The 14797-nt window shown below is 40.4% G+C and overlaps 1 protein-coding gene across 4 annotated transcripts in view; it reads left to right on the top strand.

Moving 5' to 3' along the window:
* Positions 1–1598: 1598 nt before the first annotated feature.
* The window catches only part of LOC141804638 (netrin-G1-like), a 126684-nt gene continuing 113485 nt past the window's right edge, over positions 1599–14797 (top strand). Inside the window, exons 1-2 of one of the 4 annotated variants that reach the window (XM_074689191.1) lie at positions 1599–1961; positions 9883–10534. In XM_074689191.1, the coding sequence (XP_074545292.1) occupies positions 10289–10534 (246 nt within the window). In that variant the 5' untranslated portion in view covers positions 1599–1961; positions 9883–10288. Of the gene's footprint in view, positions 1962–2731; positions 3280–9882; positions 10535–14797 lie in introns of those variants that run through there. The other 3 variants (XM_074689192.1, XM_074689190.1, XM_074689193.1) reach the window with 3 other exon arrangements.

Raw genomic sequence — 14797 nt, 5'->3', positions numbered from 1 at the left:
GGATTAAAGTCATTCAGGAGTCACAAAATTTACTTTAACTTTATTATAAAGACTGTAAAATGTTAAAACTTCAAAACATAGTCAATATCTAGGAAATAATTTTCTAAATAATATTTCTAAATAATAAATAAATAAATAATTTTTAATGTATAAAATTGTACATGTGACCAATTAGTTTTTAAAACATTTGCAAATATGTATATTTTTTTTCTTTTTGGAATCGAAAAAATGAAATCAAAAAAATTGCAAAATATTTGAAAATGTGAAATAGATTTTTTCCAAAATAAATAAATAAATAATTTTTTACATTTTAAGAGTTTGCAAAAATAAAATAAGGCATTTAAAACATTTGGTAAAATTTCCATTAAAAAAATGAAAAAACAATATAAAAATGGAAAAATTTGGGGAAAATAAATGGAAAATTTTAATTTAAGAAATTTAAGACATAAATAATGATATTTCAAATTTACAAAAAAAAAAGGTAAACATATCCAAAAATAAATTAAATTTGAAGATTTTTCTATTATTTCAATTTTGCAAATCAAAAGAACTGCCAAAAGAAAAAAAATATAAAAAATTTTTTAAAGTTATGAAATTTTATAGATTTGCAAAATATTTGAAAATGTGAAATAGATTTCTTTTTTTCCAAAAAAAAAAGTCAAATACATTTTTACATTAAAAGAGTTTGCAAAAAAAAAAACAGGAATTTAAAAAAAAATGGTAAAATTTCCTTACAAATAAATACATGAAAAAAATTGGAAAAAAAAATGGAAAATTTAAAATTAAAAAATGTAAGACTTAAGAAATTATATTTATAAATTTACAAAAAAAAATGGTTAACATATCCAAAAAAGTTAAATTTGAGGAATTTATTTTTTTTTTTGCAAATCAAGAGAACTGCAAAAAGAAAAACAATTTTCAAAAAATTCAAAAAGTTTTGAAATTTTTGTAGATTTGCAAAAAGAAAAAAAAAGAAAAAATGTGCAAAACTAGTAAAAAAAAAAAAAAAGGAAACAAAAAATGTGCAAGAATTTCAGACACTTTAAAAACTTAATGGATGATTTTATTTAGTGTTTTAGTTATCAACAGCCTTGGTAAGAAAAATTAAAAGTCTTCATTTTACCAATTTTTTTTTTTTTTAAAGCTACGAGGAGCCACTGTAAAGGAGTCAGAGAGATGCATGAGGCTCCAGAGCTGCAGAATGAAGACCCTTGGTATAGCAGGTTTATTTTTGTAATTCCAAAAGGCTGGATGAATGAACAGACCAAAGATATAATGGGAGAAAGGGGGAATGACAGTCATATGAATAAAAAAAAAAGGTAAAGACTCCTTTGGTAGCACAACTCTCTGTTTTCATGGTACCTAAAAGCTCCTTTTCATGTGTTATGTGGGACTTTTTTCAGCACCTGCTTGAGATAAAGTTGCTTTCAGGGCTGATGGAGCTGTCCATGGTGCTGAAGTGCATTCAAAGTAGATTAAACAAATCAAGGAAAGGGAATAAATCAGCTGTTTCTGTCTTATCGTGAACACAATCATGTTACTCCCCCTCCTTAACAAATATGAATGGAGTAAAATAAGAGCTGCAGAGTAACGGAGTACTTTCCAGCTCCGACATGGGAGAAACGCTCGACTCAATTACTGCTGTGACCTTCACGTGGGCGCGGTTGTTCCTATCGTGCAATCTCCACCAGTTGGCATTACGGCACAATTAAAATGCGTGTTCAAAGCGACCTGTCACCACGGTTGTTTGCCGTGCAGCTTGGCACCCTGTAGTGGAGAGGGTGACATCTATGACTCCTCGCCAAGGGAGCCCGGGAAGACGCACCTCACTGTAGTTATTCCTCCAGCTCTGCCTGCGAAACCCTGCGAATAATTACAGCAACAACTCCGGCCAGGGGAGTTTTTCCTTCCCCTTTATTTGGCAGGCGCTTTATCAACCCCTCCACATTCTTCCACGGAAGGTAAGATCTTCTTTTGTTTGTTTTTTGGGGGAAATTGCTGAGTCCTGAAGCGCTGTTGTTGTAGTAATTATCTGCGCATAACCTGAGGGAGATTTTAAAAACAGAGCCAAATTTTGTGATCATAATTCCCCCTCCTCTAGTTCGATTTTCTTCCTTCAACTTCGGCTGCATTTTAATTGTGTTGTGCCGTGTTCCTCTGCCCTGAGGACTCGCCTCTGTTAAGTTTCTGTGGATTTACTCTTCACACGCATCTCTTGTCAGTTTAATGGCTCCGGAAACGTGATGATAAAAACCTCAGAGAGAGGAAGACTAGATTTTATTTATTTATTTATTTATTTATTTTCAAAAAGAGGTGTTAATATTAAACGTGTTCTACAGTAACACAGGTGAAAAGTGTGATCACACTTACGTTTTTCCCTACAATGACATCAGTACATTCGTTTTGCAGATGTTGCTTCCGTGGAAAGCGATGCAACCTTATTGCTGAGCAATTATCCAGCAACTTTAAATAGAATAAGAATGCAGCCTGGTGCAAATACATCTCAGGTTACAGATCAATGCATAAAATGTGGAGTCAATCAGATGAAACAAAGAGGAGGGAGGAAATCTGGGTGGTCGGATTAAAGGAAACTTTCGCTTTTGAGTCAGATTAGCAAAAAGATTGCGAAATATAAAAAGAATAAGGAGATTAAACTTCCAAAGGGAGGATGGATAAATGTGTCGAGTTGATTTTATGTGGGCACAAATGTCAGTTTTATCTTTAGGACCCCGCGGAGCGCTCGTTTGAAACTGGACATAGTGGCTCCATTTGAGGGAGATTGCTTATCGCTCTCCTCCTCTACGCTCTTCTACAACTCGTCTGGGTCTGACAACACCAGTCCCTCTGAAGAGTTTCTCTCCGCGTTGATGTGCTTGGAAAGAATTTGCGAGCTCCCTGTTAAATCTCCCTGAACGGCTACTTGAAGTATTTGTCGTGCGCCATTCCAATGAACGCTGCGCCAGGAGCAGCGCTGCGTAAAGCCAAACGAGCCCGTGCGGACGCCACTCGGTACTCAGCGGCGTGGAAAAACACAGACAGGTATGAATGTGAGCCAGTCCAGGACGGTTATGTGGAAGGAAATGAAGCAGCTTTAGAGAAAGTTGAAGGAAAAGTTTGAAAGAGAGGAAAAATCTCCGCGCTCTCTGCGCACGTTTCGCTTTTATTGTTCCATCTGGTGAGAAACTCGAATAAATCACGAAGAGAAGACCTCTCTGCAACTACTCTCTGCGGTGCATAACTTGTTGAATGAGCTCGTCGTCTAAGGAGCGCGTTTTAAATGTGAGTATTGTGGTGTTTTCTGCCTTTCTTGTGCATTTTTCCCTCAATGAAAACCGTCACTTGTGTGATGATGACAATCACGACTAAATGAGCAGTAATGGGGTAATTACAGTGGGCTGTTTCATGGGCGGAACGTTTGCTGTAATCAGGTTTGAAGTGGGTTAAATGAATAAAGAATGAGCAGCTCGGGGATGTTGGATTAAAAATAAAAAATGTGCAGTTTGCACCAGCAGCGTGTCAAGTTGGAGATGTTGAAGTTAAACTGTGCAAATGCAGAAAAGTGAGTTCATGAAAACAGCCTCATTTGTTTCTCCACTTGCGGAATAAACGACGTAATGAGTGTTTAACCTGTTGCGCAGCAGGTCAGGAAAAGTCAGATCTAGGTGTGCCTCGCCTCTGCGCAAAAATCTGTCTGAGTCCAGATCCTGTTGATGCAAATGTCCTTTCTCCTGCAAGTTCTTCGCTGAAACCATCAACCTGAGCAGAAAAACCTCTAACTGACGTTTTCCCTTCGCTGTCACTCTTCTGATTGCATGAATGTTACATGTCCTGGAATTTTAAATGTTTGCCACATGCTCTGCTCTTTTTTTTTTTTTTTTTGCATGTTAGTGCTTCAGGAGGAGAACTTTGAATAATGTATGGCAGCAGATTTTCATGTTTGCTGGCTGAATTTATGAATCTCAGGCTCCACACTGAGAGACCCTCACGTTGTCATCACTTTAACCACATCCTCAGCATCAGCAGCAGCAAACCAGCTCTTTTGGTAAATTAAAAAAAAAAAGAGTGTCTGAAATTGTGCAGGTCAAAAGTGCAGCTTCCCCGGACACTGATTGTATGTTTGATGTGCTCTGTGTCTGGAAAAGGAACGAAGGAGGAGAAGAACGCAAACATGTGCCAGAACAGACATGCTTGTGCCTGCCAGTCGATCCCACTGTGACTCATATGTTGGCACGGAGAGCGTTGGAAGCATTAACCCGTTTATTGTTGCACTCATCAGCCAGATACAAAGCATCAGACTGTTTGAACTGGCTGTGGATCAGATCAGGAGGAATCAATAAGCACAAGGTGGAGGAAAAATTTTGCAGGATGATCAACGAGTGATGTCACAGTTTGAGGCTTAAATTGGTGCTGAATGCGGATCACTCAAAGACCCCACCTTCCTGGGATGTCAACTTTTCATGGGGTTGAAATTAGAAGGTAAAGTCTTATAAATACTTAGGCATTCTGAGAACTTGATTTCTTATTTAGACACAAGTCATGTTTTTCTGTAAAAGTCAGGAAACAGCGTTTTTCCCCTTGATGGACTTTGGAGACCTGCTTTTTATGAAAGCTCCTGATCAGTCTTTAGAGAAATCAGATGCTGTATATCACTGTGCCTTGCGTTTATTCCTGGTTGCAGCTGGTTGCACTCTCATTTGCTGATTCTCATTTATAAACCTATTCTTGGACATCTACCTGCATAAATGGCTTTTACATTTTTCTGCCCCGTCTGCCTGGAATATTGTGCAGAAGGACTTGAAATCCACACGTGTATGTAGTGTGTGTATCCATGACAGGAGCTTGTTTTATTTTCTCTTTTTTGCTGCCGCCTTGATCAGGTCACTCTTGAAAAAGAGGTTTTTAAACCTCAATGAGTTTTTACCTGGTTAAATAAAGGATATTGATTGATTGAGATTGATTTGAGGCCTTTGAGTGTATTTCAGCACCATGGACAGCTCCTCTTCCACACCGACTTGTGTTAGAGCCAGGGTTAGGGATTCAGAGGCTGTTTTCCAAACCACGTAGTAGGCACTACATACTAACTTCTGCTCTTGCTTGTAGTATGTAGTCTGACTGCTCTGTTGGGTCTGTTTTGTACTACTCTGGTTTCCGGTTTCAGAAGCGGAGCTACAGATGATGTTTTTTTGCCTTTATTATAAAAGTACAAAATCTATAGGCAGATCTTTACCTTTGAGTTAATTTGTTAATCACATCACACAGAAAAATCATACTTCATTTCTAATCTTACACCAAAACTTATATCATTTACTGAAAAATAATTCTGGTAGGAATTTGTATTTTTCACAGCTGATGAAAAAAACACTTCTATATAATCCACATATGGTTTAAAAAGTGAATTAGTGGTTTATATGGGCTAATGGAAGTGACAAGATTTACTGGTGTTTGTCGCATCACTTCACTTCTATCTCACGGACTGCCTAACGTTAGTGTTGTTGTATTGTAGTTGTAATGCCGACTCATTTCAGTAGATGGCAGTAATTCACTGAAACCTGCCACCAGCATAGACAAATGGTGTTAGCGCCGTGCATTGTGGGAAACAGTATGCCAGACAGACTGGTCCATTGCATACTGAGAAATTTTCCGAGATTAGTAGGAAACCCGGGGTTTGTAGTAAACTGCAGATTCTGCAAGTTTTTACATACTACTACTACATACTGAACATCAGCCAAAATACTAGGCTGTTTGGAAAACAGCCATAGAATGTAAAAAAAAAAAAAAAATGACATCATCTTGCTCAGCTGGTATATGTGTTCACGTAGTCATGGTCAGACGCTGTGGGTGTGCGCTGCTGCTGGCACTGAGCCCAAGAAGGAGGAGCCCAGTTCTACAGTTGTGTTACCTAACAAGTAATAAAAATTCCTGCAGACCCTGCCTTCAATGGGCTGACTCTCTTTACTCAAAATGTTGCCCACATTTAGTTGTGACTTCCAACATTTAACCTATATATATATATATATATATATATATATATATATATATATATATATATATATATATATATATATATATATATATATATATATATATATATATATATATACATTTATATAATGTGAAAATTATGGCTTTAAGTTTTTTATTTCTTATCAATACGTCAGATGTTACAGAAAAAAACTTGACAGTAAAGCTAAAACAGGTATGTTTTCATGTTTCAACCATAGACTGTAAAAAAAATGGATGTCATCTTGCTCGGCTCGAAGAGGTTGCTACAAAAACTGCTCCCCCTGGTGGCTGGCTGCAGTTTAGTTTAAAAAGTCGATCTCCCCAGTCATTCCAGATGTGGGCTGTGGTCAGACTAAAAAAATATTAATACACCTCGTGGAAATGTTTCTCAAGTCTGATTGTTGTGGTGATTTGAAGAAATCATTTGGCTGCCTTGTATTCAAGTCCTCTTTTTTCTGAAAACGTTTCATTTTCATTTGTTATAAGAGGTTAAAACAAGGCTTTACGTCACGTTTAACGATGATTGACAGCTGACGTTCTTGTGTATTTTTTAGGGGCATTGTAAAATACGTCTGGAGGTAGAGTCAAGAAGTGATTAGACTCTCTTGAGAAAAAAGATTATTATTATTTTTGTCACCCAGCTCCACTCAGATTCTCCCAGAATCCCTCATAGTCTCTACTGTGCAGACTCTGGCTGCACAACTGCTACAAATGGTGGCGCCTGTGACAGGGAATTTTGGCTTTAAAACTAGAGGTAGACTGATATGGATTTTTCAGGACCGATACCGGTTCCCGATATTTGAAGCCGATAGTGATTTGCAGTCAAAATGAAAATATTGTTGTCGAAATTTTGAATAATACAAACTCAGGCTCAGCAGCATGTTTTATAAAGTTAAATGGAAACATTAAAAAAATAAACTTAAGTTTTCTACAGTAAACAAAGTTTTCCAAAATTTCAATGTAACTGCAATAACTGTAATAACTGCACTGCTGATTGGCTGTTACCCAAGCTATGGCTCTGCTTATAACCAATCAGACGATACTGTGGGTGGGACAGTGCTGGGGATTGAGTAGTGACTGCAGACATCAGAGCTGCAACAATGCAGTTTTAAATTTGTTTCTTATTGGTCATCGGATTGAAAAAAAAAGGCAGATGCCGATATGCTTCAAAATGCCAAATATCAGCCCCAATAATCGGCCCAGCCTATTCTTGGACTGTATACAGTCTATGGTAGGGATCCAGAGGCTGAGAGCAAAACCACACTTTAGCAGGATTAGTATGAAACGTAAAGGAGAAAAGAAAGGGAAAAAAAAGAAAAACATCCGCCACAGGTTTTTAAAGAGTCTAGCTGGGAGTTTGTAACCCTGCTGACTCTTAAAACACTCTGCCATGCTTGAGCTGCCCAGGGGATGGGATGCAAGCGGACACAAGGGGGTGTTTCAGAGGCTTCAAAAACAAGTGAAGGAAAAAAAAGAAAGATGTGGAAAGAGATGTGGGGAGAGGTGGTCACCCAGCTCTCTGCTTCTCCTCCTCCTCCTCCTCCCTGCATACGGAGAGCTGCTCAAATATTAATGACTTTTAATATAGAATCTGACCTCATATTTTCTCGGAAGAAAATTATGACATTCCTGAGCTTCTCCTTGAATTTTTGAGGGTGTACACACATGGAGGCGTAGTTGCCGGAAGAGGAAGGACGAGAGGTTTTGGAGGATTATCATTGTTACGCGTCTTCTTCTTCTTCTTTTTTTTTTTTTGGCTGTAATTTTAATTAAAAAATCCAATCTTTACACCTGTACATGAATCAAGGAAGCACAAAGAGACAGTTATGAATCACACTTGTGCTCATAGATTAATTAATCTTCAGATTCTTTTCGAAGGGGAGATGAATTGGCTTCCTAAATGGTGTCTGAACTCTTATTTTATGCAGAAATCATCCTGCGAGCAGTTTATAATGCACGCTCGCTGCTTTGGTAGCGCTCAGATGTTAAATGGTACGTGTCCACAGAGGTCTTTCTGAGCATCCTGACACCTTCCCTTCATCTGTATAGATTTCATTACTCCAGGTGTCTGTGAATTAAATCCAATATTCCCCTGGTTAGCTCCATTTGCTGTCACTTATTAGCTTTGAATGTTCCCTATTAAGTAAAAATAAGATAAGCGACCTCCATCACCCTCTTCCTGCTGCTGCTGCTGCTGCTACCTAATGTGACTGCCTTGATAATGAAAGTCAACCTCGCTGTTATGAAACCGAGGCGTATCCAGGTACATCTACGCGTGAGGGATGAGAGTAGTCCATCCCCTTGATACATCCACGATCCACAGACTGACATTTGTGTTTATGAAACGTGAAATGTGCGCTCAAGAGCTCCATCCCACTTATCAAATCTGTAATTGGCCTCTTCTTCTCCTTTTCCAGGAGTTTTAATGATTGACACGAGCACATTTAAAGAGTCAAATTCTTCCTGCTAGTTTTTCCTCCTGAGGTCTGTCAAACGAAGCCCACCACCCGTACCTCCTGACAGGCCTGACTTTGAAGGGTCCATCCAGGCTGAATAGCAGAGCAGATCATTTCTCAGGCTCGGATGAACATCTTTCATTCAGCTTGGAATGTATTCAACAGACCCCAAGAAAAAAAAAAAAAAAGGACATTAGGCTGGGAGGAAAGCAATAATTGGTTTGAATGTGGGGAAAACCTGCTCAAATTGTTGCAATTTTCAGGCTGAGACAAGATGGCCAAGTTAAAATACTGAATCCTAATGCCTCCATATGTCGGCAGGGAGCACAGAAATGCCTGCGTCTCTTTCTGTGTGTGTGTGAGCCAGAGTCTTATTAAGAACAGATTCTGCATCATCTGAATCTTTGTCCTCTCATAATTAAAAATCCCTTCCTTAATTAATTTGATTTGACTTTATTATCTCCTGAAATTTAAACAAAAAGCATCTCTTTTCCTCTCGACGCTGCTTCACCTGCAGAAAATTTGTATTTCAGCGACGACTGTTAGCCACACAGGGTCGGATGTAGCCTGGAGGGAAGTGTATGAAGCTGCTGACCGGAAAGTTAGAGGTTCAAACTGCACAGAGCAGCTGAGGCATTATTTAAGTCTGGGTTGGATTGAGTATGCATAATGCAGCATTGCTAACCTGTAAGCGGCGTTAATGGAGGATAACCCTGCGTGCTCGTGGAGGGCGCAGGTTACACCTACTTCCAGGAATATCAAAAACCTCAACCCATTCCAGCGTATTGACATTCAGCTGTAACTCGACTCCTTTTCAGAGTCATTACTCGAGCTGCACCGTCTTATTTCCCACCTAACGCTCACTCCTTCTTCTCCTTTTTTTACACCTGAGACGTCGAGATCGTGCCGGTCTCCGCTGACTGCTGCCAGGCACCATTACCTGACGAGTTAGGCCATCTGACTGATGGCTTGTGATAGCTCTGAGAAATGTACAATCCCTCAAATAGACCATTTCTGTCTCCCAATTTTACTTTAATATTTCCCAAATGCCTCTAAAGGCTTTGGGACAAAGGCAACTCCGGTTCCGGCTAGCGCGGAGCAAGAGTCGGGGAAAAAGCAATAACTTAAATGTCGTGAGTTGACACATGGAAATAAGCCTTTTTGTATGAAAATCAAATGGAGATTAGGCTTTGCAGAACAAGGCCCATTTGAATTGTATACAGTGATTTGGCGAGGTTGTTATTGAGGGTTTCATATAAACAGTGGAGGCTTGTGTTTGTGTGCATAATGTATGTGTGCGTCTACTTATCCCACTGCCCTTAAACCATGTTGAAGCGTTGGTAAAATTTTAATACTGTGTTCCCAGAGAGTTTCTGTGTATTTTCAGCCTGTTTAAGGTTTTTCTTTCCCCTCTGTCCTTTAGGATGCAGCCTGTGGCTAAAACAACAAGAGATCCAGCTCAGGCGTCTGACAGCCTCTGACTTATGAGGAGTGTCACCCTGCTCTGCACATCACTCCTGACCGCTTGTTGACCCTTTCATCAGCACTCAGCACTTGTGAAGAAGCTCACTTGTTGACACACCTCATCAGCCAGGCAGAAGTGGCAAAAAACAGAGGAAGAACAGAAGAAGAAGAAGTAGAAGTGAGTGGGGGCTAATGGTTGCCTGAAGCTGCTCACTCGAAAGTAGCAACATGCTGCCTCAGTTCCCAAATGAGCTTCTGCGCCGCGCAAAGCTGGAGTCAGTTTAAGAAGAACCCAAGCGACACTGTCATATCTCTGTAAAGACGAAAACAAAGGGAGCTCCACATTGAACCGCAGAGAATCAGCGATGTTCTGGCCCGTGTTCATCGCTCTGCAAGCTGTGTGCACCGGTGTGGCACACGCCATGCAGCATTACCCAGCAGCATGGGGACACTATGACGTCTGCAAGTCCCAGATCTACACAGAAGAGGGCCTGGCGTGGGACTACATGGCCTGTCAGCCAGAAGCCACAGACATGACAAAGTACCTGCGAGTGGCCCTCGACCCCCCAAATATCACGTGTGGAGATCCGCCAGAAACGTACTGCGCTTTGGTGAGTCGTAACCTCGGCCGTCGCCTGATGGAGACAAATGAGGCTGTAGGCAGGATCGCACAGAGTACTGGGTCAGGGATGGAGAGCAGTGTGTACAAGGCAGCAGGCTGCAGAGATTGATGTGCACACACACTCAGAGATGCACACACACATGCAATAAAACATGTACTGCACAAGGACACACAGGCCTTTTTGGACATACTTATGCATACATAATATGCAAGACGCAGGTTCACATGAACTGCATGCGTGCGGTGAGTTATGGAGGCCAATTTACAGTACACTTTCAGACATTTCTCTGCTCATCTGTCAGGAAATATAAACAAAAAAAGCATCTGATGTTAATTTCTTCATGCATGTTGCATGTGTTTAAAGCTTGTGAGATCTGAAGAGTACGGTGGCCCTGAGAGCTCACAGGGTTGCAACTTAAGAAAGCACAAGCAAAAAGACAAAACACAAGCAAGTTAAATAAACATCTTCATCGGTTCAACAACATGTGCGCAGCATTTAGAAACGCGCTGCAAATTCACTACAACACAACAGAAGTGTTTCCAGAGGACACTTAAAAGTGATGCACATCTCCCGACATGCTTGTCATTGCCGGGGATTTTCAGTCCCTGCTCTATTATGGTTATCTTTCCATCAGTTGTGTTGGGGAATGAGTTGAAAAGTGTGTGTTTTTGATCGATGTAACATTGTATTACAGTATATGCACAGATATGTCATTTTCAGTTAGTGAAAGGAGTAGAAAGTGACAGTAGACGGTGTTATGGTGGCAGAGTTTGAATAAATAAGGTGTTTGCTGGAGTTGCCTAAAGTGTCTGTCAATGATATACGGAGAATTGTCCAGGTTAATAGGACAACACCACATAGAAAGTCGTAAAAAGGCTCAAAATGTGTTTTTATTTCTTTTGAACTTTGAAGCTAATTTGCTAACACTACCTTGCCTGAGCTAAAAGACTTGATTTTGCGTTTAAATACAAGAGCTTCAGGTCAATCATACTTTAAAGTAAGTTAAATACCTTTCACTTAACGTTTTGGTACTTTTATAAAAGTAAAGTATAGAAATGGGGCTACTAGATAACTCCCTTAAAGTGATACTCCGGGATGGAACAAGTTGGGTCCTATCACAAGGTTTAGGGCAGAAATTACCCCTACAGCAGTGTTTTTGTGCAGCAGAAGCCCAGAGCGCTCGCACCAAACACCCCCTCCCTGCTCCTCTGCTGGTTTCCTCTGCACTCAGACGGGGCCATATTTTACTTGACCAAAAACACAAATAAACGGACTCCCACTGAAAAAATCTGAATTCACGCTTTATTGAGAGAATTTTTAGCGCGTTACTTTCACACGAAAACACCGCTAAATAAGGCCCTAGTTCTCATCGTGTCGTAAAACGGCGCTACCTCTGCTGCAGAGCCACAGCTGGCTACGAGGCACTCGCCGCTTAGTGTATCAGTCCGCACGGGCAGCGTGCCAGATATAAACAAACGCAGGTAGTCTGCCAGGACGAAGAGACACGATGGGAACTAGAGCCTTATTTAGCGGTGTTTTTGTGTGAAAGTAACGCGCTGAAAATTCTCTAAATAAAGCCTGAATGCAGACCCATATCAGATTTTTTCGCTGGGAGTCCGTTTATTTGTGTTTTTGGTCAAGTAAAATATGGCCCCGTCTGAGTGCAGAGGAAACCAGCAGAGGAGCAGGGAGGGGGTGTTTGGTGCGAGCGCTCTGGGCTTCTGCTGCACAAAATCACTGCTGTAGGGGTAATTTCTGCCCTAAACCTTGTGATAGGACCCAACTTGTTCCATCCCGGAGTATCACTTTAAGGCCCCATGATGGCTAAATGCGAAAAATCTTATACAAGTGATTCCTATTTCATATATTCAGCATGTTATTTTGCTCGTAATCCACCAAAATGCTACAGAGCACTTGGCACTAGCTTAATGCTAACGTACATTGGAAGATACATCAATATGCTAGCAGTTGGCATACATCGATACAACGTTGTTTTTCCAGCAAAATATCAACTTTCATCATTCTGTCTCTAAAAGGGTACTTACGTACAAACACACATAATCTCAATCAGTAAGTTGAAAAAAAGCCATACTTAAAAAACATCCTCATAACTGTTAAAATTAACCATACAGTAACGTCAAAAATGCACCATTTTGGATGATTTGACGACAAACATTCAGCTGTGTCTGAAAATCCCCGGCAACAGCAAGCGTGTAGGCAGATGTGCATCGCTTTTAAGTGTCCTCTGGAAACACTTCTGTCGTGTTGGAGCATATTTGCAGCATGTTTTTTTTTATGTTTTGGTCTTTGCTGCGCATTTTTCTAACGTGTTGTGTTGTTGTGTTTCCATTGTGTTTTCCAAATGCTGGGCACCTGTTGTCAAATTGATGACGTTTTCTTATTTTGTGTTTTGTCTTTTTGCATGTGCTTTCTTAAGCTGCAGCACTTTGAGCTCTCAGGGCCACCGTAGAAGAGCCAGAAGGGACAAATTTGCAGAAGAGGAGGCGTATTCAATTCCTCCTTTTGCATTATTTCATACAATCTCTTGCAGGACTATTTCATGCACCCTCTGAGAGGTGTACCCCTGCAGAATGTGGCGTGCAGCAGCAGAGGTTTAACGTTCCCGCAGCCTCGAAAAAGCTCCTTTCTGCTCAGAGTTATGAGAAGCGTTAGGAAAATATCAGAAAATATCAATAGCAAGGCGCTGAGAGACACTGTGGTGGTGGATTCTGTCACCCAGGCGTGCTGACGCTCAAACACACACATCACCTGCACGCTCACACAAACAAAGACGCAGAGGAAGGATCAGTGTTAACAGTGACGGGGTAATTGTGCTGCCACAGTTATTATGCAGTGCAGTGTTTCACGTTGTGTTCCAGCCTTATCAACCGTTATCAACAGTTCAAGTCCAGGTTGAATTTGTTAAGAATCACACTCAAAGCAAGCAGCGAGAGCCCACAGGCTTTAAAGTGCTTCATTAGGAGTCGTGTGTGTGTGTGTGTGTGTGTGTGTATGTGTGTGTGTGTGTGTGCCCGCTGAGAGCTCCTGCGAGTAAATATTTACCAATTAAAACGGGCATCTTTAAAAGGAGAGTGTTTTTTTTTTTACTCTCACAGCTCCAGATGGCACAGAGACATTTAACGCCACTGTAGGATGAAAAAAAAGAGCCGGTCTCCTGTCGCCTGTGACGTTCTGTGAAGCTTTATATCAAACGAAATGTGGAACCTTTATCAGGCTGCTAGATCGCTCTAAACACACAACATTAGCGCTACACGGGGAGCACGGCGTGCAAAGGGAGGGCAGAGGGTTGGACTGATGAATCATTTCACTTCAGTGACTGTTGGTGGTTAAAAAACGCCTCATTGGAAATTTATGTTTCCTTACTTGGTTCATTTGTATGTACATTTCACATAAAGCGTGAGATACCAGGGACGTATCGTCAAAGCATTAAATGCTTGAAGTCTGCTTTACTCTGAGGGGTTCTGTGTTAAATTTGTTTCCTTTAAATTAGATACTGAAGATTAAGAGTGCATCCAACCCAAGGAAGCAGACCTAAAGATGAAGATAGGAAGATAAAATATGTTGGGAAACATCAAAACCAAATTTTTCAACCCCATCCAAATTGGGGAAAAGATGGACCCTTCTTTAAAGAGGGGCTATCGTGCTTTTTTTTAAAAGTCTTTTTTCTGTCCCTTTGGTGCTCCCATAGTAGCTTACCGTGATTTAAAGCTAAAACAAAATCGTATTTTCTCACACAGGTGTTTAAAAAAACTTTTTTCAGCTTCCATCTGAAACACTATACTGTCTCTTTAAAGACACACCCCCTTCTCTCTGATTGGCCAGCCCTTTGGAGGCCTGTGAGGTTGTAGCTTTAGGCTGACCTTGGTGTTTGAGGCCTGCATACCTAATGTGTCAGGTTTCAGCAGATCTTGTGAAGATGTTGAGCTAGATCAGATTCCTTGGGACCAGGGTGGCAGGATCACAGCGGAAAGATTTCACTACTGTGGGCTGTGTTTCATAAGTGATTGGACAGATATTATTTAATATTGACACCTGGTTTAAAGCAAAGAAATTATCACTTGATGCAAAAAAAAAAAAAAAAAAAATCTCACATGATGTTTATTCCAAGAAATTGAACACCTAAAACTACCACTCCCACTGTACATATCGACCACAACATCTTGGAAAGAGTAACACTAACTAAATTCCTTGGTATTCTCATAGATCAAAATCTCACCTGGAAACTCATAT

The sequence above is a fragment of the Halichoeres trimaculatus genome, unplaced genomic scaffold, assembly GCF_033239565.1.
Source record: "Halichoeres trimaculatus isolate MK-OKI-2021-1 unplaced genomic scaffold, fHalTri1.1 fHalTri1_scaffold_15, whole genome shotgun sequence".
Lineage (NCBI taxonomy): Eukaryota > Metazoa > Chordata > Actinopteri > Labriformes > Labridae > Halichoeres > Halichoeres trimaculatus.
This window is presented reverse-complemented; position numbering and strand designations above follow the sequence as displayed.